We start from the raw sequence: 24,089 nt of genomic DNA, 5'->3' as shown, positions 1-24,089 counted from the left end.
AGCTCCGAGAACATTTCTCGGAACTCCGAGATTCCTTCCAGTAGCATATCCAAAAAACCTGTATATTCTCGGAGCTCCGAGAACATTTCTCGGAACTCCGAGATTCGGGCAATGGAAAAAAAAAATTTCCTTTTGTTCTCGGAACTCCGACACAGTGTCTCGGAACTCCGAGAATCGGCCCAGGAGCTTCATAACCCTGGACCCGGTTCCTTTTTTTTACTTTACTTTCCTTCTCTTCTTTCCCTATACCTAAACCACTTCTCTTGAAACCCTAAGTCCACTTTTTCTTTCGTTCCGTCATTTTCTCCCTACATCTTCCTCCAAAACCCTCTTCTCCCTTCCAAATCCCTCTCTTCTTCCTAAAACCCTAGCATTTCACCCCTTTTTCGTTTTTTCTTTCTTCCCTTCTCTATTTCTCTTTTTGGCCTCCATTTTAGGGCTATTTCTCTTCTACTTTACATATCACTTTTGTCTCCATCCATATTTCCTGTCACCATGCCTCCTAAAACCAAAAATCTCAACATCGGAGGCTCCTCCCAAGTTGAAGACCCCGAATACGTTCGTGAAGAAGTTCCCGACGAAGAAGGGCCTTCACGGAAGAAGTCCAAGGCCAAGGCTGTGGCTGCCGAGGTTGTGGCCAAGTCCTATTTCACTGGGGATAAGGCGAAGAAACTCTGGGACGACGTCGGCACTAGGCGCGTCCTCACCGGTAGGTACATTGATCCCCCTGTCCTTGAAAATTTTGATTTAAAGGCCAAATTTGATGCTCTTCATTGGACACCCATCCTTCACATTAACGAACCCGTTTACCCTCGATTGGTGCGTCTCTTCTATGCCAATCTCACAATTTCCCCTTCCTTCTTCAAAATCGAATCTAAGGTGAAGAAAACTGTCATCAAACTCACCTATCAGACTTTTGCCACAGTATTTGGGATTAGCCATGACGGCCTCTTACACTATTTTTGGTCGGACGATGGGACGCATGAACTTGATGATATTGATCATGACACTGTCTATGGGCGGATAACACGGCGCTACCACCCTAATATGCCCGTACAATCTGCCGACCTCATTCCGGTTGCGCGCGTGCTCCATAACTTCATGTACCACATCTTCATACCTCGTGGTGGGATGCGTGAAGCCGTAAGACCCTTAGAGGCTTATATTATCTACAGCATCCTAGAGGGCCGCCAGCTTTGTCTGCCATATATCATGTTTCGCTTCATGTTTCAGACCCCTGAATGCTACCGATCTTCCTTGCCATATGGCATGATTCTCACCTGTGTCTTCCGGCACTTCGGCATCACCTTGGATGGAGAGATGACCATGACTCCTACTGCCCCGTTTGATGTTCCGACATTTAACCGCATGGCTCTTAATGAAGCAGCGATTGACATCGATGTTCACGATTGAGGAGGCTATGAAGCCGAGGACCAGCCTGCACCGGCACCTCAGCCTTCAGAAGATACATCTCAGTTCTGCACTCGCCAGGATTTGGCTCACATGCAGGAGGCCATTGAGTGATCCATGGCCTCTCAGTTTCAGCAGTTGTCTACCCATGTCGACTCTGCGATTTCGACTCGCTTCCACACCATGACTTCCCACTTTGATGACCAGTGGGCCGCCTATTATCGCTACATCTCTAGTGGTCAGTGGGGCCAGGCGCCGGGCAGTTCTTCTCATCACCCACCGCCTCCTTCGGAACAGTAGATGGCTCTAGTTCTCTGATGATGGATCCTGTGTTGTTCAGATTTCTTTTTATATTAGCCTTATCTATATGTTTCTATAGTGTTTGGATTATCAGTTGGTTGTATGGATCATATTTAGGTAGTTGCTTGGATAGTAAGTTGGATCTTTTTGGGATGTATTCCGTTTTATATAATTCTGTCACTGTTATGATGTGTCGTGGATGCTATGTCCTTTGAGTGGTTGTACGCACTTTCATTGGCTCACACCTACTCTCTTTCCTTTTGTTCCACCTTTTTTGGTGATGACAAAAGGGGGAGAACATTTGAGCTCCCAAGTCATAATAATATGCATATATTAAGGGGGAGTAAAGCTCTATGCTCCATTTTTTTGGGACATCAATGCCCATGAAACGAACAAAAAGGTCAATAAATAAAGGTTGCAAAATGACAAACTTTATTGCGCCCTTTCTTACCAGCAGGGAAACGCTTTTTGCAAACTTTTTTGCAAAATGACAAACTTTTTGCAAAATGAACAAAAATGTCATATATATACAACCAATTTAATTTTCCAGTTCTTGAATTTTCTTACCAGCAGGGAAAAGCTTATTTTAACAATGCTTGCAAGGTAGAACTCATTCGAGCTTCAGAAAACTGGGCAGCCTTCAACTATGACAACCCATTCCACCTTAAGAAAACAGGGTTTCCCTCCAAAAATTACAGTATACCAGTAATTACAGTATACCATTAATTACAGTATAACAAAGAATACAGTATTCCACCTTCAAAAAATTGGGTTTCCCTCATAAAACTGGGCAGCCTTCAACTATGCACACCACTAATTACAGTATACCATTAATTACAGTATAACAAAAAATTGAGTATTCCACCTTCAGAAAATTGGGTTTCCCTCATAAAACTGGGCAGCCTTCAACTATGCACACCACTAATTACAGTATACCATTAATTACAGTAGGGTCCAAAAAATAGAATATTCCACCTTCAAAAAATTGGGTTCTCCTCAGAAAACTTGCCAGCCTTCAACTATGCACACCACTATACCTCAAAAAATTATTATATACAGCAACTAATTACTGTGCACACTTTCAATTAATCCACTTCTCCTCCTTCATCCAACTGGAGCCTCCAATGCATTCTCCGCGGAATAATTACGTGAAAAAAGGAGCTGCACAAGGTACACCCGACCTACAACACCACCACCACACCGAATAAGTATGGAATCAGGGATGTTCTATACTACTTATTGACCTCAATATATTACGTATCATGTACCTATTGAAAACGGGGGCAGAGGGTCCAATGGAAGATTCATCAGGGAGTTGTCTCTCCATGGGAGGTTCTCTGCAAGTCCTTTTGTTGTGGCCTAGTTTTCCACAGATCGTACATTTGCGATGCACTCCACTCTGCAATTCGCGGTCAGATCTTCTCGTTCGCGGCCGTCCAGGTGGTCTTTTCGCTATTGGAGGTAATACAGTCTGCAGAGGTTCTGGAGGCAGTTCCCATTGAGTGCGATCTACTGTAGGGTGAAGCACCTCACAGTACGTTTCCCGATACATCTGTATACGAAACCATTTATGGCAATAATCGTACTCATCAAAATCTGTGATGGCAATGGCTGCCATGGCATGTCCGCACGGAAGCCCAAGCGTTTGGAACTCACGACATGTACAGGTTTGTTGCAGCAAGTTTACGACATCATGATGATCACGGGACCTTACTTCAAATTCGTGCACACCTACTCGATAAGCAGTATATCCGCGACCCTGTTCCCTGGCCAGTCCCAAATGTTTTTCTGCATAATGCGTGCACTTTGTTTCCCATTGAAGGCCCATCGCTTGACGTTTCTGTATGTATTTGGAGCTCTTAAAACGAGTCAGCTCCACCGCAGCTGCAATCGGCAATTTTCTGGCATCCTTTAGCACTGCATTGTAACACTCCGATCTATTGGTGGTCAACACATCATATCTTTCCCCCTTGAAGTAGAAACTAGCCCAGTTTTCCTTCGGAATAGCGGCTATCCAGTTGTGTGCATTTTCATTCCTCGCCTTAATTTTTTCCATTGTGTCTATGAAAACACTCTCTCTCAAAGCCCTAGCAGCTCTCCAGAACAATTTCTTAAGTAAAGGGTCTTTGAAGTCGGTGTACAGATTGGCGGCGAGGTGACGCATGCAGTAGCTATGGTTTGCAATAGGCATTACTTTAGGCACTGCTTGCATCAACCCCTTTTGTCGATCGGAGCACAGGGTCAATGCGCGTATCCCCTCAGGCAATACGTGCCGCTTCACCAAATAGAGGAACCAGCACCAGCTATCTTCGTTCTCAGTCTCGACAACACCAAAAGCTAATGGAACTAAGCCGTTGTTCCCGTCTACCCCAACTGCGATCAGTAAGATTCCAAGATACTTTCCACGTAGATGCGTCCCATCGACCAAAACTATCGATCTGAGTGTTCGTTGGAAAGAACGTATGCTGGGACCAAATGCCCAGAATAAGCGAGCAAATTTATCATCTCCCCCTGGACGTAGATCTCTCGCTCGAAAAACACGCATGTAGGTGCCCGGGTTTGTTCTCATCATCTCAACTATCAGTGCAGGGAGCAAGCGGTACGAGTCCTCCACATTTCCACACTTTATTTCAAGGATGATGTTCATCGCAAGGTGTGCTCTACGGTAGGTCATGGTTATACCCCAGTGCGACTTCATGTACTGTCTTATGATCCTTGTCCCCACATCTTCTGGACGGTCAAATAGGGGTAATCATGTCTCGGCAACCCATGGGGATGTAGCTAGATGATTATCATTGCCCTTTAAGTGAGATGTACACGTATGGTCGCTCACAAACTTCTTCACTAACACATAAGTCATACGGCTAATGCCTGATATACGCCACTTGCAACCTGGTTCTTTGCATACAACGGCATACTTCTTGGGAGTTGACCGTGACTTCTTGAACATGAATCGCTGCCGAATTGCATACTCCTTAACGGCCTTCTTGAACTGCTTCATATTTGGATACATAGCCCCAACAGTTAACTCATCGAACTGAAGATTATCTGCATCTACCTCATCAGCCCCAACATACATGTCGTCTACTTCCAGTGGCCGACTTGTGCCAGCAGGTAGAAATGGCCAACCATTGGCGGTAGGGGGAGCCACTTCTGTTGGCCTAAGATTTTCACCAGAATCTTCGTTCTGATTTTCATTTCCATTATAATTTTCAGGATCATGGGCGGCCTCATCACCCTCCTCATCCTGAACCTCAGCCTCGGCCTCAGCCTCGTCATCATCCTCATCATCATCCTCTGCAGGATCATCATCATTGTCATCTTCAGTTCTAAATTCTTCGAAATCACAACCGAAGACATGAAAATCATCCTCCAAAATGTTAATATGCTCCAACGGCACATCTGCATCATTCCCGGGGACAATGATATCTTCGGAGGTAGGGTTCTCATACATATCGTCCGAGAAGTTTTCATTTAGGCCAACTCGTACCCTACACAGTTCAACAATATAAAATTAGGATAGTAGATTGAGTACTTCAATATAAATAAAATTGTACAAGACATACCTTGAACTAAACTGTGCCAGGTCATCTCCTATGCTTGTATTACCCAATTCTGTTTCATATTCTCTATCTAAGTCTACTTCAAAACGAGAGTCGGGAGTGACAGTTACTCGTTCCGATGGATATCTTAGGTGTGGAATCGGTGGAACGGAAGTAGGAGGTATGCATGCATTATGAGAGGGATTTTGAGAGGGAATCGGTGGTACAGAAGTCAAACGTATGGGCAGGTTATGAGAGGGATTTCGAGGTGAAAAGGAAGTAGAAGGTATGACATTGTTTGTGGGCAGAATTGAAGAATAAGATGAATTTAGGCCATTGTCAATTTTTGTTATGTATAGCATCACAGAGTTGAAATTATCTTTCTCAAGCACCTTAACCAACGATTGGAAGATTTCATCGCTATCGACGTCGATTAGAGTGCTTATATATGGATCAACAACATATCGACATTTGATGGATAGTGACACCCCTCCTCCAATACTCCCAATTCGACTGTGGATTAGAGCCTCCAATTCTTTAAGATTCATTCGGGGACTTACCAATAACAATTTCTTACTCCCACCAACATATTCCCAATTAACTTCATCCTTCAGTATGCCATCATAGTGTAACAGCAGAGAAAGCATTGTGCGTGCCAGTTTACGAAGACCTGCAAAGGGCAGACAAGATATGATAAGAACCAGTACGTAAAGGGGGCTTCTCAAGGCGAATAAGTAGAGGCCGACATAAGCAAAACCTTCGGAGGCACACATTGAAAGAAGAAAATATGACCTTCCTGATTGAAAACTTGTCTGCAAAACGAGTATATGATATGGGGTTAAGACTTAAACATGAGAAGAAGATGATAACAAATTTTTTCTCAGTACATTTAATACCAGACTGAAGCATCGAAATAATTTAACATAAGTGAACATTGCATTTCAAGTACACAGGTCACAGTACGTAATCTAGTTTAAAGACGAAATCTACGAGAAATTAGTTTAACATGTTACATCTGGCAAGGATATAATATTTTCTTAATTAAATTACAGCAAAAGGGATTATGGGCCCTCAAATGGGGTAGAAGAAGTACCCTCGGAGGGTCCATCAAATCCAGAAGAAGGTCCTGAAGTTCAAAGGCATGGGTTTTCAGCTACAAAAAAGTGGTTATTAGTACCTAAGGGAGGCTTCTTAAGGGCAACAGTGGGGAGCTATGCATGGTATTAGAGAAGGGATTATGGGCCCTCAAATGCGGTAGAAGAAGTACCCTCGGAGGGTCCATCAAATCCAGAAGAAGGTCCTGAAGTTCAAAGGCATGGGTTTTCAGCTACAAAAAAGGGGTTATTAGTACCTAAGGGAGGCTTCTTAAGGGCAACAGTGGGGAGCTATGCATGGTATTAGAGAAGGGATTATGGGCCCTCAAATGGGGTAGAAGAAGTACCCTCGGAGGGTCCATCAAATCCAGAAGAAGGTCATGAAGTTCAAAGGCATGGGTTTTCAGCTACAAAGAAGGGGTTATTAGTACCTAAGGGGGGCTTCTCAAGGCCAATAGAGGGGACCTATGGATGGTATTAGAGAAGGGATTATGGGCCCTCAAATGGGGTAGGAGAAGTACCCTTGGAGGGTGCAGCAAATCCAAAGATGGTGCTCAAGTTGAAAGGCATGGGTTTTCAGCTACAAAGAAGGGGTTATTAGTACCTAAGGGGGGCTTCTCAAGGGCAACCGAGGGGAGCTATGGATGGTATTAGAGAAGGGATTATGGGCCCTCAAATGGGGTAGGAGAAGTACCCTCGGAGGGTCCATCAAATCCAAAAGATGGTCGTGAAGTTGAAAGTCATGGGTTTTCAGCTACAAAAAAGGGGTTATTAGTACATAAGGGGGGCTTCTCAAGGGCAACCGAGGGGAGCTATGCATGGTATTAGAGAAGGGATTATGGGCACTCAAATGGGGTAGAAGAAGTACCCTTGGAGGGTCCATCAAATCCAGAAGAAAGTCCTGAAGTTGAAAGTCATGGGTTTTCAGCTACAAAAAAGGGGTTACTAGTACCTAAGGGGGGCTTCTCAAGGGAAATAAAGGGGAGCTATGCATGGTATTAGAGAAGGGATTATGGGCCCTCAAATGGGGTAGAAGAAGTACCCTTGGAGGGTCCATGAAATCCAGAAGATGGTCGTGAAGTTGAAAGGCATGGGTTTTCAGCTACAAAAAAGGGGTTATTAGTACCTAAGGGGGGCTTCTCAAGGGCAACCGAGGGGAGCTATGCATGGTATTAGAGAAGGGATTATGGGCCCTCAAATGGGGTAGAAGAAGTACCCTTGGAGGGTCAATCAAATCCAGAAGATGGTCCTGAAGTTCAAAGTCATGGGTTTTCAGCTACAAAAAAGGGGTTATTAGTACGTAAGGGGGGCTTCTCAAGGGCAATAGAGGGGACCTATGGATGGTATTAGAGAAGGGATTATGGGCACTCAAATGGGGTAGGAGAAGTACCCTCGGAGGGTCCATCAAATCCAGAAGAAGGTCCTCAAGGTGAAAGGCATGGGTTTTCAGCTACAAAGAAGGGGTTATTAGTACCTAAGGGGGCCTTCTCAAGGGCAACCGAGGGGAGCTATGCATGATATTAGAGAAGGGATTATGGGCAGTCAAATGGGGTAGAAGAAGTACCCTTGGAGGGTCCATCAAATCCAGAAGAAAGTCCTGAAGTTGAAAGTCATGGGTTTTCAGCTACAAAATAGGGGTTATTAGTACCTAAGGGGGGCTTCTCAAGGGCAATAGAGGGGACCTATGGATGGTATTAGAGAAGGGATTATGGGCCCTCAAATGGGGTAGGAGAAGTACCCTTGGAGGGTGCAGCAAATTCAAAGATGGTGCTCAAGTTGAAAGGCATGGGTTTTCAGCTACAAAGAAGGGGTTATTAGTACCTAAGGGGGGCTTCTCAAGGGCAACCGAGGGGAGCTATGCATGGTATTAGAGAAGGGATTATGGGCACTCAAATGGGGTAGAAGAAGTACCCTTGAAGGGTCCATCAAATCCAGAAGAAAGTCCTGAAGTTGAAAGTCATGGGTTTTCAGCTACAAAATAGGGGTTATTAGTACCTAAGGGGGGCTTCTCAAGGGCAATAGAGGGGACCTATGGATGGTATTAGAGAAAGGATTATGGGCCCTCAAATGGGGTAGGAGAAGTACCTTTGGAGGGTGCAGCAAATTCAAAGATGGTGCTCAAGTTGAAAGGCATGGGTTTTCAGCTACAAAGAAGGGGTTATTAGTACCTAAGGGGGGCTTCTCAAGGGCAACCGAGGGGAGCTATGCATGGTATTAGAGAAGGGATTATGGGCCCTTAAATGGGGTAGAAGAAGTACCCTTGGAGGGTCCATCAAATCCAGAAGATGGTCCTGAAGTTCAAAGTCAATGGTTTTCAGCTACAAAAAGGGGTTATTAGTACGTAAGGGGGGCTTCTCAAGGGCAATAGAGGGGACCTATGGATGGTATTAGAGAAGGGATTATGGGCACTCAAATGGGGTAGGAGAAGTACCCTCGGAGGGTCCATCAAATCCAGAAGAAGGTCCTCAAGGTGAAAGGCATGGGTTTTCAGCTACAAAGAAGGGGTTATTAGTACCTAAGGGGGGCTTCTCAAGGGCAACCGAGGGGAGCTATGCATGGTATTAGAGAAGGGATTATGGGCACTCAAATGGGGTAGAAGAAGTACCCTTGGAGGGTCCATCAAATCTAGAAGAAAGTCCTGAAGTTGAAAGTCATGGGTTTTCAGCTACAAAATAGGGGTTATTAGTACCTAAGGGGGGCTTCTCAAGGGCAATAGAAGGGACCTATGGATGGTATTAGAGAAGGGATTATGGGCTCTCAAATGGGGTAGGAGAAGTACCCTTGGAGGGTGCAGCAAATTGAAAGATGGTGCTCAAGTTGAAAGTCATGGGTTTTCAGCTACAAAGAAGGGGTTATTAGTACCTAAGGGGGGCTTCTCAAGTGCAACCGAGGGGAGCTATGCATGGTATTAGAGAAGGGATTATGGGCACTCAAATGGGGTAGAAGAAGTACCCTTGGAGGGTCCATCAAATCCAGAAGAAAGTCCTGAAGTTGAAAGTCATGGGTTTTCAGCTACAAAATAGGGGTTATTAGTACCTAAGGGGGGCTTCTCAAGGGCAATAGAGGGGACCTATGGATGGTATTAGAGAAGGGATTATGGGCCCTCAAATGGGTAGGAGAAGTACCCTTGGAGGGTGCAGCAAATTCAAAGATGGTGCTCAAGTTGAAAGGCATGGGTTTTCAGCTACAAAGAAGGGGTTATTAGTACCTAAGGGGGGCTTCTCAAGGGCAACCGAGGGGAGCTATGCATGGTATTAGAGAAGGGATTATGGGCCCTCAAATGGGGTAGAAGAAGTAGCCTTGGAGGGTCCATCAAATCCAGAAGATGGTCCTGAAGTTCAAAGTCATGGGTTTTCAGCTACAAAAAGGGGTTATTAGTACGTAAGGGGGGCTTCTCAAGGGCAATAGAGGGGACCTATGGATGGTATTAGAGAAGGGATTATGGGCACTCAAATGGGGTAGGAGAAGTACCCTCGGAGGGTCCATCAAATCCAGAAGAAGGTCCTCACGGTGAAAGGCATGGGTTTTCAGCTACAAAGAAGGGGTTATTAGTACCTAAGGGGGGCTTCTCAAGGGCAACCGAGGGGAGCTATGCATGGTATTAGAGAAGGGATTATGGGCACTCAAATGGGATAGAAGTACCCTTGGAGAGTCCATGAAATCCAAAAGATGGTTGTGAAGTTGAAAGTCATGGGTTTTCAGCTACAAAAAAGGGGTTATTAGTACCTAAGGGGGGCTTCTCAAGGGCAACCGAGGGGAGCTATGCATGGTATTAGAGAAGGGATTATGGGCCCTCAAATGGGGTAGCAGAAGTACCCTTGGAGGGTCCATCAAATCCAGAAGATGGTCCTGAAGTTCAAAGTCATGGGTTTTCAGCTACAAAAAGGGGTTATTAGTACCAAAGGGGGGCTTCTCAAGGGCAACCGAGGGGAGCTATGAATGGTATTAGAGAAGGGATTATGGGCCCTCAAATGGGGTAGAAGAAGTGCCCTTGGAGGGTCCATGAAATTCAGAAGATGGTCGTGAAGTTGAAAGTCATGGGTTTTCAGCTACAAAAAAGGGGTTATTAGTACCTAAGGGGGGCTTCTCAAGGGCAATAGAGGGGACCTATGCATGGTATTAGAGAAGGGATTATGGGCCCTCAAAAATTCAATCCCTACACTCTTCAAACTCATGTCTGTCTTCTTTTCGCAAGCACTTTCACATTTAACACCAAAGCTAAATGGGATAGCATGAGTTTTGAAATACTAATAATAGCAATATCTTATGGAGCACAACCACCCTTTGCGCATTATCATATCACACTGCCATATTTCTCTTAAATAAAATCTTTGCAAATTATTTCTTTCAGATAGTAAAGAAAATAATATGAAAGATAACAAGGGGGTGAAGGCAACGGAGAAAGATATGTGATTGTATAAGAATGCCATCTGGAAACATGTACCCCAACTGTAAGAACGGTGTGTTTGACACAAATGGTTTATTTTTTCTCTAAATATACACTCAACTCCTATTGTTAAAGCATCAATTTCTTTAATGTTTATCTTTTCAAGAATTTGTTGCTCAAAATAAAAGGATGTTAAGAAAGCTATTATTCATGGAAAGTTCAAAAGCATAAATGTAGTTCAAAAGCTTTTAGTATGAGAGGTGAGACTACAAACTACATCTACATCTCTACTATGACAGGTGAGAATACAAATTTGTCAACTGACTACAAACTACATCTCTACTTCGTACTCACACCGAAGACAAATCATGAAAAATAAACTGAGACCAGGTAGGGTTTACTGTTTTCCAGGTTTCATACGTGCTTCACCTTCGTCGAGATCGCCGGAGAGATTGCCTACGGCTCTGTTTGGTTGTCAAAAATCAGGCATCTCATTAGAATTTCGTCGGAATTTTAGATGCCGGCACGTCGTTTGGTTGTGTTTTTCAAACACGATGGTCAAAACACCCACAACAATGTCGGGATACGGTCGGCCCACGTGGCTCTCCAATGAGAACCGAATGGCAAACCCCCAAAACCGAGTTTCTGTATTATAATTTCAACAGGAATGGCCTTCTCAAACGACGGATGAGGCTCCACGCACTGCTTCGTCGCATATCTTCCGCTAAATTCTTGTAACCAAATGGCATTTGGGAATTTAGTTCCAACAAAATCCTAGTAAGCATCCCTACAACCAAACGTTACTTCAAAACCCCACCCCCATAAGGTCTTTTCATTGCCATTCTGCACAAATCCCCTTTCACTTCCCCTTCCCGCCGAGATTCACGAACCAAACAGACCCGTAGAGATCGCCAGAGAAGAGGACGGAAAAAAAAAAAACACAGACGGGAGGAGAGAAGAGGGAAGAGAAAGAGAGGGAAACTGAAATGCTTTTGATTTATTTCTTAAAAGTCATATCACCTATTTCTGCCACAAGGGCATTCTCGTCATTGAAAATTTTGAAAACCAAATTTTGACCCCCTTATGTCATTTTGGCTATAGCTAGACCCCTGTGTCATTATACGATTTATTTGACCCCCCTACGTCAAATCTTCTAGAACTAATGTTTTCCGAAAAAGTGGAATGCTAAACTGAAGAGCGCCCTTGCCCGCCCTTACAAAATTAAATGGCAAGGGCGCTCCCATTGGATCGATTTTGCAAACTGTATTTATTATGGCATTGAAAAAGGCAAAATTAAAGGAATCATAAATGCTTATAAATGATGTTTGGCAACATGGATCCAATGGGAGCGCCCTTGTGCTTGTTTTTTTTGCAAAGTGGGGTGATAAATTCTTATAGATAGGATGTGCCCAAAAATTCAACTTCATAGGATCATCCTAAGTTTTCATGGTTGTGATGATCTTAGCAACCTTCAATTGAAATGGCTCTGATCAACTTAAATAATTCTAATATATAATAAATTTTATTGCTTAATCATGTAAAATTTGCAAGTGTGCTACACCCTTTTGAGTAAAGTTTGACGAGAAAAGTGTAGAGATTAAATTTTTTAAAATGTAAAAATATAAAAGAAACACATTTTTAAATGGCTATGAAAACCTATTTACATTTCTGCTCAAGTAAAGTTTTAATTTTTTAAAGCAAATTCAATAGGTTTTAATAAGCACGCAGTCCACATTATTCGGGTGATCGATTCATCTATTAGACCTTGTTTATGTGATCCAAACCATTCATTTCTTGGACCTGCTCTTAGATAGGGTGCGGCCAGAATGTCTACTTCATAGGATGGTCCTAACCCTCCGATTGTTGGATTTTAAAAACCTCCACTGACATTACTGAAGGATGTTTAAAACACAAGTGTGGAACACTTAAAATATATATAAAAAAGTATTTGGGTGATCAGAACAATTCATTTGTTGGGACTAGACTTAGATAGGGGTTCATTTGTTGGGACTCGACTTAGATAGGATGTGGCCAGAATGTCTTATTCGTAAGATATATGATCCTAACCTTCCGATTGATGGGCGTTTAAAATGGAAGATGCAAGTGTGAAACACTTAAAATTTATTAAAAAAATTATTCAGATGATCAGAACCATTCATTTGTTTGGCCTTTCATGGAACTGTATGGTTTTAATTTAGCTGAAGTGCCCCTGAAGAGCTCATGTTCAATTACTAATAGATTAAGACATGCACCAAAAACTTTAATCATACATGCATTTTTACTAGTTCATATAAATATAGAGAAAACGGTTCCTACACATATGTGTAGAGAGTTCTCTACACACTAGCTTAAAATACAGTGGGGGCCCACATTGTTTGGGTGATCCAAGCCATCCATTTTAAAGGCCCTCACATAGATAGGGTGTCTACAAAAAATCAGATGCATAGGATCATCCCAACCCTACGATTTGTGGAGGTAAAATGGATGTCTTTAAACCTTCACAAATTAGTCCATTTTTTGCCTCCACGGTTCGAATGCTTAGGATGATCCTATGGATCTGATTTTTTGTGGACCCCCTATCTATGTGATGGCCTTAAAAATGAATGGTTTGGATCACCCAAATAATGTGGCCCCCACTGTATTTTAAGCTAGTGTGTAGATAACTTATCTACACATATGTGTAGGAACCGTTTTCTCATAAATATAATTAGGTAACACGTACTGATATATTATATTACTAATGCACTTAGGATTTTGGTTTCGATATACGTTTCAATTTCGGTATAGTTCCAGTGGGGATGGAAACAAAAAGATTTCGGTCGTTTCTTGTCGGTTTCGGTGGAAATATAAAACCATGTTTATGCGCAGATTTGCTAATTTTTTTTTCTTTCTGTTTCAAATATTTGCACCATGCTTGAATTGATTTGTCTTTATGGGGTGCTTCAGTAGTTATAGAACCATCATCTTGCACTTTATTGGATTAGATTAACGTCTATTGATGTTTAAATTCAGAAGTTATATATTTCAATAAATGTTCTAATTGTGAATGTCTGACGCGTTTGCTTAAATTGTTTGGAATCGTACGCATACTGCTCCAATTGAACTAAACCCCTTTAACACTCCTAAAAGTTCAATGGATCTGATTGTGAATCCTAGGTGTGCATTAAACGGTTAAAACACAGATTGCAATTTCTAAATTCTATGAATTTTGTGATTTTTTTTAAGACGGAGGGGGGGGGGGGGGGTGGGGCAAGTATGCCCTAACTTGAGCCTAGGATATACTTTAGTAATGATTGCCTTTCTTCTCTAGCACCATAAAAACAAAATCTTCTCAATGCACCATGTCTTCTCATTCTCAATGGGTCGATTGCACAGATTACAAAAAAATGGGAATCAATACAAGTATAATATAGATTGGAAAAAAAAATCATAAGCATGTTCTGCCCATGGTTTTAAATTTTGACTGAAATCCGAAATTTTGGGTTTCGTTGGAGATCTTATAATCTTAATTCCACTCCTTTCTAATTCCAATCTTATTTTTGTTTCTAATTCTACTCATATTCTAAACAATGATTCCATCATCGGTTTCTGCCTGGACATTGGCTCCCCATGAAAGTGGAAGTACTTCGTGGAAGTTTACGAGAGTCCATGGAGATCTAGTAAAAACACAAGGATGCTTAAGGAAGTCCATGCAAACAATGGAAACTTGAGATGGAATGTCGAGAAATGCTAGAATAAGCCCAAATGCACACTTAGAAACCATGTGTTGTGCAGAGGGAGAGATGGTGGACCATCTTTTCATTCACGAGAGCTTCATGAGGAAGATATGGTTCTTCATTCTTGATTTATTTGGAATAGTTTGGGCCTTTCCATTCATATAGATCATATGGTGGAGACTCGAGTCCCCATTGCTGGTTTGGAAGGAGAGATATAGAAGTCTCTTCAAGAGACCCAACAGAGGAGACCGTAGTATTTAGAAAAAGATTGTATCTTGTGTGATGACTATGAGAAATCATTCTTCTGAAGTTCGGAGGCTATTTGATTGTTAGAGTATGAACCGTTCTCCAAGCACTGCACGTGATTGCAAAATTCCTGAAGAGGTATGGTCTGAAACACCTGTTAATTACTCTTTCCTACGTACATTTGGTTGTGATACTTATGTGTAGATTCCTAAAGAGCAGAGAACTAAACTGGACGTAAGGTCCAGAAAGTGTATTTTTCTTGGCTATGCATCAGGAACAAAGGGGTACAGGTTGTGGGATCCTACTGCCTACAAGATTATTGTTAGCCGAGATGTTGTCTTCAGAGAAGATTCATTGCAGAAAGTGCAGCCAAACTCGGGTACAACAGAGATGTTTGATATGGAGTCTTTAGAAAATCTTCTCAATCTTCCAAATGTACCAGACATTGAGGAAGATGAGGAGGAGGATAGTGATAATGAGCATGTTGATGTTGATGTACCAGAACTTGAAACTCAAGGTGACCAAGGTCGTTCTACAAGAGACCGCAAAGCTCCTACATGGCTACATGATTACTTTACCGCTTATGCTTGCAACACAAAGGAGCATGAACCTTCTTCTTTTAAAGAAGCTTGTGAGTCTGTAAATGCAGATTAGTGGAGAGTATCTATGGAAGAGGAAATTGAGGCTCTACATAAAAACCAGACTTGGGAGTTAGTTAAACTTCCAAAGGGGAGGAAGGCTATAGGTTGCAGATGGGTGTACAAGTTAAAGAAAGATGCTGATGGGAACATCGAGAGATACAAAGCCAGATTAGTAGCGAAAGGGTATGCTCAGAAATCAAGTATTGACTTCAACGAAATCTTTTCTCCAGTTGTTCGTTTCACTACTATTCGTATTGTTTTGAGTATGGTGGCAGTGCTTGATTTGGAATTAGAGTAGTTAGATGTTAAAACAACCTTTTTGCATAAAAATCTTAATGAAGAAATTTATATGACTCAACCCGAAGGCTTTGTTGAAGAAAGTAAAAAGAATCCGGCTAACCAAATCGCTACACGGTTTAAAACAGGTGCCGAGGTGTCGGTATAAGCGATTTGACTCCTTTATTTTGAGCTTCAGATTTGATATATGTGAAGCTGACCATTGTGCTGATATTCGTATGTTGGATAATGGTGGTTTCATTATCTTGTTACTTTATGTCGATGACATGTTAGTTGCAGGAACCGGTAAAGCTAATGGTGTGACTTTGAAGGCTCAGTTGGCCAGGGAGTTTGATATGAAGGACTTGGGGGCAGTAAATCAGATACTTGGTATGACAGTACTTAGAGACAGAAAGAATAGGCAACTCTGGATAACTCAGAAGAGTTATGTTGAAAGGGTTCTGTGCCGCATTAATATGCAAAACGTCAAACCAGTGAGTACTCCAATTCCTATTGGTTGCAGATTATCTTCCAAGCAGTGCCCTGGCACCGAAGCGGAGAAGGAAGAAATGTCTCGAGTACCAAATGGGTCTGCAGTAGGGAGTCTTATGTTTGCCATGGTTTGCACCAGACCAGACATTGCGCAAGTAGTGGGAGCAGTTAGTAAGTATATGGCAAATCCGGGGAGAGATCATTGGACTGCTGTGAAGAGGATCCTTCGCTACTTGAAGGGTACTTCTAAGACTTCTATTTGCTATAGTGGCCAAAGTTTGGATTTGGTTGGTTATGTGGATGCTGATTATGCAGGGGACATTGATAGAAGAAGGTCGACCACGGGTTATGTGTTTTCTTTAGCCAATGGCGCGGTTGGTTGGATGTCAAGGTTGCAGTCTATAGTTGCTTTGTCTATGACAGAAGCTGAATATATGGCAGCTACGCATGCATGTAAAGAAGCTATATGGCTGAGGAGGTTACTTGAAGATCTTAAGGTCAAGTTAAAGAAGGTGACAATTCATTGTGACAGTCAGAGCGCATTGCATTTGGCAAGAAATCTTGTTTATCACGCTTGTACCAAACACATTGATGTTCAATATCACTTTGTTCGTGACGTTGTGGAAGATGGAAAGGTCTCAATGCAAAAGATTCACACCAATGACAATGTTGCTGATATATTGACGAAGTCCGTCATTAGAGAGAAGTTTGTGTGGTGCAGAACTTCTCTCGCGCTTGTTGTCACTTGATGAATGGTGACGTTGGGCAGCGATTCAGTGGGAGCGTTTTTTACACTGTAGAAGAAACTAGGCTTCAAGTGGGAGAATGTTGAGACCGGCTATTGTTGAGGAGTTAGTTTCCTAAACGGAAACAACTCTCCATCGACTCTCTTCCTTTGTGCCTATCTATTACGGTTTGTAAAATAGTGAGAGTGGGCCACATGTAGGATGTGAAGCTTAGTTTTTCTAGGTTTGAAAACCCACGTATACAATAACTCTAAAAATAAGCTATTGGCTAAATACTTTGTGAGAGAGCAAATAGTGAGAAATCCTTGTGTGAGAGAGGTAGAACAGTTTTCTCTTCAAAGGGGTGGGTTCGTCTCTTGTAAAGGGTTGTTCTTGAGTTGTTTTCTATTTGAGAGGGTGAGTGTGTACTCTGTAATTTTCTCTTTGATTAGTGAAGAAGAAGTCTCCGTTGCTGCCCCGTGGAGTAGGCATATTGCCGAACCACGTAAAATCTCTGTGTTATTGTCTGTGGCTTTAATTATTCTTTTACTTTCTGCTTTTGTTATCGATCTTGTGGCCGCTGCGTACTCTAACAATTGGTATCAAAGCTATACCGGTTGTCAGATCTTCACACAAGATTGATTGTTGATCGTGGTTGCTCAGGTTGAGATGGCTATTTCAAGTTTGACGAGATTTGAAGTGCCGAAATTCAACGGATCAAATTACGCCTTGTGAAAATTGAAGATGAACGCGGTTTTGGTCAAAGAGGATTGTGCGGTCGCGATTGAAAGTATTGAAAAAAAGCCTACTGATATGACTGATGCAGTTTTTCAAAAGAAAAATAAATTAGCAATGGCCGATTTACTTCTTGCACTTGATGATTCGGTATTGTTCAATGTGTCCGATGAAACCACTGCAAAAGGTTTATGGGACAAATTGAAGAATCTGTACGAAGGGAAATCTATGTCAAATAGGATTTTCCTTCATAGACAATTATACAACCTAAGGATGAAAGATGGGTCTTCATTGCAAGAACACCTTAATGAATTTAACACCCTCTTTAGTAGATTGACTGTTGTTGATGTTAAAATTGATGAGGAAGAGAGAGCTAGTCTCTTGTTATGTACTTTGCCAAGTTCGTGGGATAGCTTGATTATGAATTTCGGTAATATGAAAGACCTCACGATGGAGATTGTAGTTTCTACATTGCTATCCGAAGAGAGTCGCAAAAAATCTGGAGCGGACTCTTCGGGTGATGCAATGATGGTAAGTGGAAGATCCATGGAGCGAGGTGGTGATACAAAACATAATTCAAGATCCAAATCGAAACGGCGGAAAAATTTACGGTATTGGAATTGCCAGAAGAAGCGTCATCTGCAAAAGAATTGTAAATCTCGCAAAGGGAATCAAGATAAGCCCAAATCTGATTCGCATGATTATGAGTCTAGTTCAAAGAATTCCCATGAAAATTTAGCCAAGGAAAGTGCTTCAGAAGATGGTGAAGTGTTGTCTATTCTTCCACCAGATATTAGTTATGCTAAGTGGGTTTTGGATTCTGGCGCTTCATTCCATATGACACCATGCAGGGAGTGGTTTTATACTTTCCGGTCGTGTGATGGAGGAACTGATTACATGGGTTATAATAACACATGTAAAATAGTGGGAGTTGGAGATGTCAGGATTACTATGTTTGATGGCACGATACATACTTTTTCTGATGTGAGACATGTACCTGGGCTGCGAAAAAAATTGCTTTCATTGGGAAAATTTGACAAAGATGGTTACAAATTTTCTGGAGAAAATGGTCGATTGAAGATTGTGAAGGGGGCACTCATTGTTGCAAAGGGAGAGCTACAGGGAAGCTTGTACCGTTTGATTGGGGATACCGTGGTTGGTGATGCTATTGTTGCAAATGTCGTGACTGAGTCTGTTATGACATGGCACCGGCGATTGGGTCACATGAGCGAGCGTGGACTAAAGGTACTCCCTGATCGTAATTTACTTTTTGGTTTAAAATCTATAAGTTTAGATTTATGTGAGGATTGTTTGTTTGGTAAGCACCATAGAGCTAGTTTTTCCACTTCTACATATAAATCTAAAGATGTGTTGGATTTGATTCATTCTGATACGTGGGAGTCTCATGTGGCATCCATTGGAGGTGCAAATTATTTTGTTTCATTTATTGATGATTTCTCTAGAAAGGTGTCGGTGTATATGCTCAAAAGGAAGAGTGATACTTCCTCTTGTTTCAAAAAGTTCAAGGCTTTGGTTGAGAACCAATAGGGGAAGAAAATTAAGTGTCTGAGAACTGATAATGGGACTGAGTATAATGAATTGAAGGACTTTTGTGGTGAGCACGACATAGACAGACAGTTTACAGTTCCAGGTACTCCACAGCAAAATGGGGTGGCAGAGCGCATGAACCGTACACTCATGGATCATGATAGGAGTATGTTGAGTTCCAGGTACTCCTCAACAATAGCCGTTCTCAACATCGATGTCTTCCATCTATTGAATGTGATTCACTTAAGTGCAATATGCTCCAATCACCAGCAGCTAGGAGGCTGCCTCCTGGCCCTATATTAGTTAAGATGAACTTTTATGGTTCTAGCTTAATCCAAGCTTTGCTGGTAGTGGTGGACTTATTCAAAATGATGAGAGCATTATCAGATGGGCCTGTTTGGTTCTGATAGGTATGACGGATTCTAAAGATGTAGATGTCCTAGCTTTCTTGAGAGGGAGTTGGCTTGTGGATTCCTCGCTCCTTAATTCCCTAGTGATGTAAGGGCACTCGCTCACTTCATATAATGGGTGAATGTAGGGTCGGGGTATCATTGGATATTTTTTTATGCCGGAGGAGATTGTTGATATCACCTACTAAAACCCACCCATCATAAAAAATTCCCTATAGATAGAAAATGTAAATACCCGAATTACCCTCCCTCTAAAACCCACCCAATCGGTGTAGCATACAAGGAATTGAATGCTCCATTGCTTGGCATTCATACTGGCCATGGCAAGCACAAGGATGCACATCCTGACTCTTGTCCACTATTTGTATTTATGCAGTTTTGATGCTTTACATGTGAACTCTGGAGCAATTTGCTTGTATAAAATCAGGTATGCACATCCCGACTCATGTCCACTCTTTATATTTATACACTTCTTTCAATGGATAGGTAATTTCTTGTAATTTTTATTTTTTGGAATGATAGAAAAATATTATATGAAATGAATCCTATAGAAAATTAGCCGACCCTGACTAGTTTGGGACAAAGGCTCTGTTGAGTTGAGTTGAGATACAGAAATATTATCAGAGAAGAGAACATCTTTTGATTAGTGTGAGTTCATGTGTTATAGCATAAAACATTTTCTCCGATTGATTCAGACACTTATAGTACTTGATCATGGTTTGCACCATTTCATATTTTCTTTGTTGAATACAACCTGATTCTGTTGCATGCCATTAATCCAGCGTCTCGAGAATGTTGACCCTAAGACTATGAAGTATAAAGAGAAGCTGAATCCCTGTGTGATTTCAGTTCTATATCAAGTTCAGGAAATAGTTATAGTGAAGTGTTATTTGCATATTATATGGCTCTGTTCCATCAAAACATCATTCTGTTATGGTTTATATATTTTTTCAGGCATATTTAGCTAATGGAGTTTCTCAGAATCACATGAAAATTGCATCCTTTAGGACCTTTGGTCAAAAGGTAATCAATTTGTTAATTTTACGTTCACGTATATTTTCCAAGTTTTATTATTGATTAAGTGCAGTTCCTCTAATATTTCATTTCAAAATGCTCTTCAGCAGGCTGTATACAACGTGGGTGGATATTTCATAAATGCTTTTGTAATACAAAGCTAAATTTTAGGATGTTGTTTCCATCGTCCTGCTACGGTATGGTTCTTATATTAGATCCACTTTTGGAAAAAAAATTATATTTGGGGCCCTTTTTTAGCAACTTCTGATTAGCTGTCGATGGGCAGTTCAATTCATCACTTATTATCTTGTAAATATACTAGTAGTTGATGTTTTCTTTTGGATATGAAGTGCTTTTCTTTCCTTCAGGTTGTGCATGTACACACATTCATGCACTTCCTAAGATAATTATCATATTACCAGTATATCAGAACTTCAAAAGTGAGAAATTTCATTTTAACTCTTAAATATTTCGGATACAACATAGTGTTATTGGCTTATTCTACAACATTTTATAATATTCCCAGTGATGCTTTTTTTTTCCTAGGGTATCCGCCTGGGTAGATGCTTACCAAAGGGATCTTTGACAACTTTTTAATGAGAAAAGCTCTAAGATCATGCCAGACCATATTGAGCATTAAACATTGTCCTTCTCAAATGATATGGCGGGGTTGGCACCATTAGACAATCTAGCTTCACTTATATAACATTCTACTACTTCTGCATTGATGTTTTAATTTGACCCGTCGGCGGTAAATGACCAGTGTATCTGTTACCTTCTAGCTTGCAGTCATCAAGGACTTGAGCTACTGGAAGGACCATGTGGATGCCATTGATGGTGAGAAGCATGTGTTCAAATACTGTGGTTGAAGGTGCTCTTGAAAGAAAGTGAAGACTACTTCATTTGAGCTCAAATTGAAGCTTGCCCTGGTGGGGGGAGTTTATGCAAGTTCAGTGGGGACTATGAAACTTTTGAGAGAATCCTACCAACTGAAACTACAGAGATAATGGGGAGTATTGGTTGGGATGTCGAAGGCAATTGAAGACTAACTTGTTTCAAAACCTAATTTGTATGCCTAGCTTTGGCTTCTTGTAAGAATGATGCCGCTGTATTTTTCATATATTACACTAGTGATAGATTTTAGTAAGGCATGTCTTGATGATCTTCTATGTATTAATTTCCTTGTCTTTGTAACGTGTTCAATGTTCAAATAAGAACTTAGTTTTGCGTGTTTATTTTGATTGGAGAAAGTGAGATTTATTGCAAAATAACATATTTTATATTCATAATATCCTAGCAAAAAGTATATAAAATATGCTATGATACAATTCCTCATTAAACATTAAAAACTAAAATTAGTGGTTTTGGAATCCAAGGTTGCTTCCAAAGTTCACGATGAAAAAAGATTCCGAAGTTTTAAAATTAGGGGTGCAACCCGGGTCGGGTTGGGTCGGGTTGGAAGGATTCCGAAGTTTCAAAATTAGGGGTGCAACTCCAGTCGGGTTGGGTCAGGTGGAGGCCAACCCGTACCCGACCCTAGGAACCATTTACGCAACCTGACCCAGACCTGACCCGAGTTCCAAGTCCATGAGGTTCAACCTGACCTGAGTTCAACCAGACTCAAACCAAGTTTTTAAGCTTACTAAAAAAACAAATGATAAAAAATGTCCGGTTTCAGTCGGGTCAGGTTGCCCAAGCCCTCAACCCAAACCCAACTCAAACTCATCCTGGGCTGAGAAAACTCAACCCGAACCCGACCTGAAGGATACCCAACCCGGCCCAACTTTTTTCAGGTTGAAGCCGACCCAAGTTGCACCCGTATTTAAGATGCATTAGTCATTATAATTCTCAACTAAATTTAGTAAATGATAATTAAAGAAATTCAACATTAAATACCAAAATCTGTATTTTTGAAATCTAGGATAGCATCCAAATGCCATAATGGTGAATCCTTGAAGTTTACTAAATGGTATCCAAACAGGATGTTTTAAAATCCAATTTTCTTCAATCCCAGGATTTTAAAATCCCGAACACCCCCCTAAGAGTTAAGAGAAAACATGACCTTACTCTCCGGCCAGTGGATTTGACTAATCGGCTTATCATGCCTCTATTCAATTGGTAGCTGGGCGTGGGAAAGGAAAGTGATGTGGCAAAAAAGAAAGGAAAAGAAAAGAAAAAAAAATAGAAATGGAAAATGAATAAAAAAACGGGTATTTAGTTTTCAAGAAAAGGAAAAGCGAATCCAAACCTAAAAGTTGTTGAAATGAAAAATGAATTAAAAACGGGTGTTTAGTTGACAAGAAAAGGAAAAGAAACCAAGGCAAAAATATTTTTTTTCCTTTTCCGATGCACAAAATTCTCTCATCACAAGAGGATTTTGATAGCTAGAAAATGTGCCCAACTTTCACTCATAGTTAGCAAAACGTGATTCGACAAAAAAACGGGATAGCAAAAATTCGAGTTTAAAACGGTTTCGGTTCAAAAAAAATGTAGTAAAAAAAAAAGAAACACGAAAAAATGAGTTTAAAATTTTATCATTTACAAAATATGGAAGGGGTAAAGTTGGAAAGTTGGCCAAAAAACGTGTTTAAAATGTTTGCCTAATAAAAACGGAGTTTTTTTGCATTGTGAAAGTTTTAAACGAATATTAAACGGCACACCAACAAAACGAGTTTTGTTTTTTTTTTAAAATGTAGTTTAAAACGGAGTTTTGCTAACTATGCTTTCACTCCATATCAGCCATCTTCCCCCCACGTCATTTTCCTCATGCCACTAAACTGCAGCAATCTAACGTCTGGAGTTCTGTCTTTTAGCCTAAAAGCATTACTTTCCAATGGATTCCACTATGAAGTACAGCAACTGAACAGTGAGAATTGGAGAAGAAGAAAAAACATATCCTAATCCTTATCGTCCACATTGAGTCGGTCGCCAAAATTTGACTATTTCTCATTATATTACGAATTACAGGAAACATGATCCACATATAGTGTGATTCGAATCAAATAATATTAAAAATCTAACTTTGAAAACCTTTTACTTTCACATATATGGTGCCCCATGTGAAAATTTAGGTTTTCTAAGTTCGGATAGATTTTATCTAATTTTTAATATAATGGGTATCGCTTCACACGATACACCGATTAGTCAAATACTCAAATTTGCCGGCCTCACTCACCTTGTAGAAGGAAAGGATTAGTCGAATTTAGTTGGATTTATAGTGGTTAACCTTATGCCACAAATGGCCCCATATGTGTATGTTGGTATAAGCCAAACAAGCTCATCTCTTATAACATTTTTCAAATAAGATTTATAAACTATGTGATTGGGAAACCCACAATATTAAGAATTGGAGAAACCTACCCTAGCTACAAAAAACTATCCTTATCTTCCACGCCTAATTCCCATATGGTGTGATAGCAATCCCATTATTTTAAGCATTAAGAAAACCTATCTTCCACAAATCCTCATATAGTGTGAAGGGATTCCCATTATATTTAAAATTAGAAAAAAATCTGTCCTAAGTCCTAACCTAGAAAACCTAAATTTTCATATG

At 41.0% G+C, this 24,089-nt stretch overlaps 1 protein-coding gene across 1 annotated transcript; it reads right to left on the bottom strand.

Moving 5' to 3' along the window:
* Positions 1–2,926: 2,926 nt before the first annotated feature.
* LOC143879036 (uncharacterized) lies at positions 2,927–4,384 on the bottom strand. The gene is made up of 2 exons (XM_077381240.1): positions 3,905–4,384; positions 2,927–3,751 (listed from the first exon to the last, which is right to left on the bottom strand). Exons 1-2 carry the CDS (start codon positions 4,382–4,384, stop codon positions 2,927–2,929), a joined length of 1,305 nt encoding a protein of 434 aa, XP_077237355.1.
* Positions 4,385–24,089: the final 19,705 nt, after the last annotated feature.

The sequence above is a fragment of the Tasmannia lanceolata genome, unplaced genomic scaffold (genome assembly GCF_043159265.1).
Source record: "Tasmannia lanceolata isolate RefF3 unplaced genomic scaffold, GAP_Taslan_0.1 ptg000006l, whole genome shotgun sequence".
Taxonomy (NCBI): Eukaryota; Viridiplantae; Streptophyta; class Magnoliopsida; order Canellales; family Winteraceae; genus Tasmannia; species Tasmannia lanceolata.
This window is presented reverse-complemented; position numbering and strand designations above follow the sequence as displayed.

Coding starts and splice junctions, on each gene's coding strand:
- LOC143879036 (XM_077381240.1), bottom strand. CDS start 4,384: ATGACCTACCGTAGAGCACACCTTGCGATGAACATCATCCTTGAAATA. Junction 3,752..3,904: donor TGATGCAAGCAGTGCCTAAA/GTAATGCCTATT, acceptor GAAAAAATTAAG/GCGAGGAATGAAAATGCACA.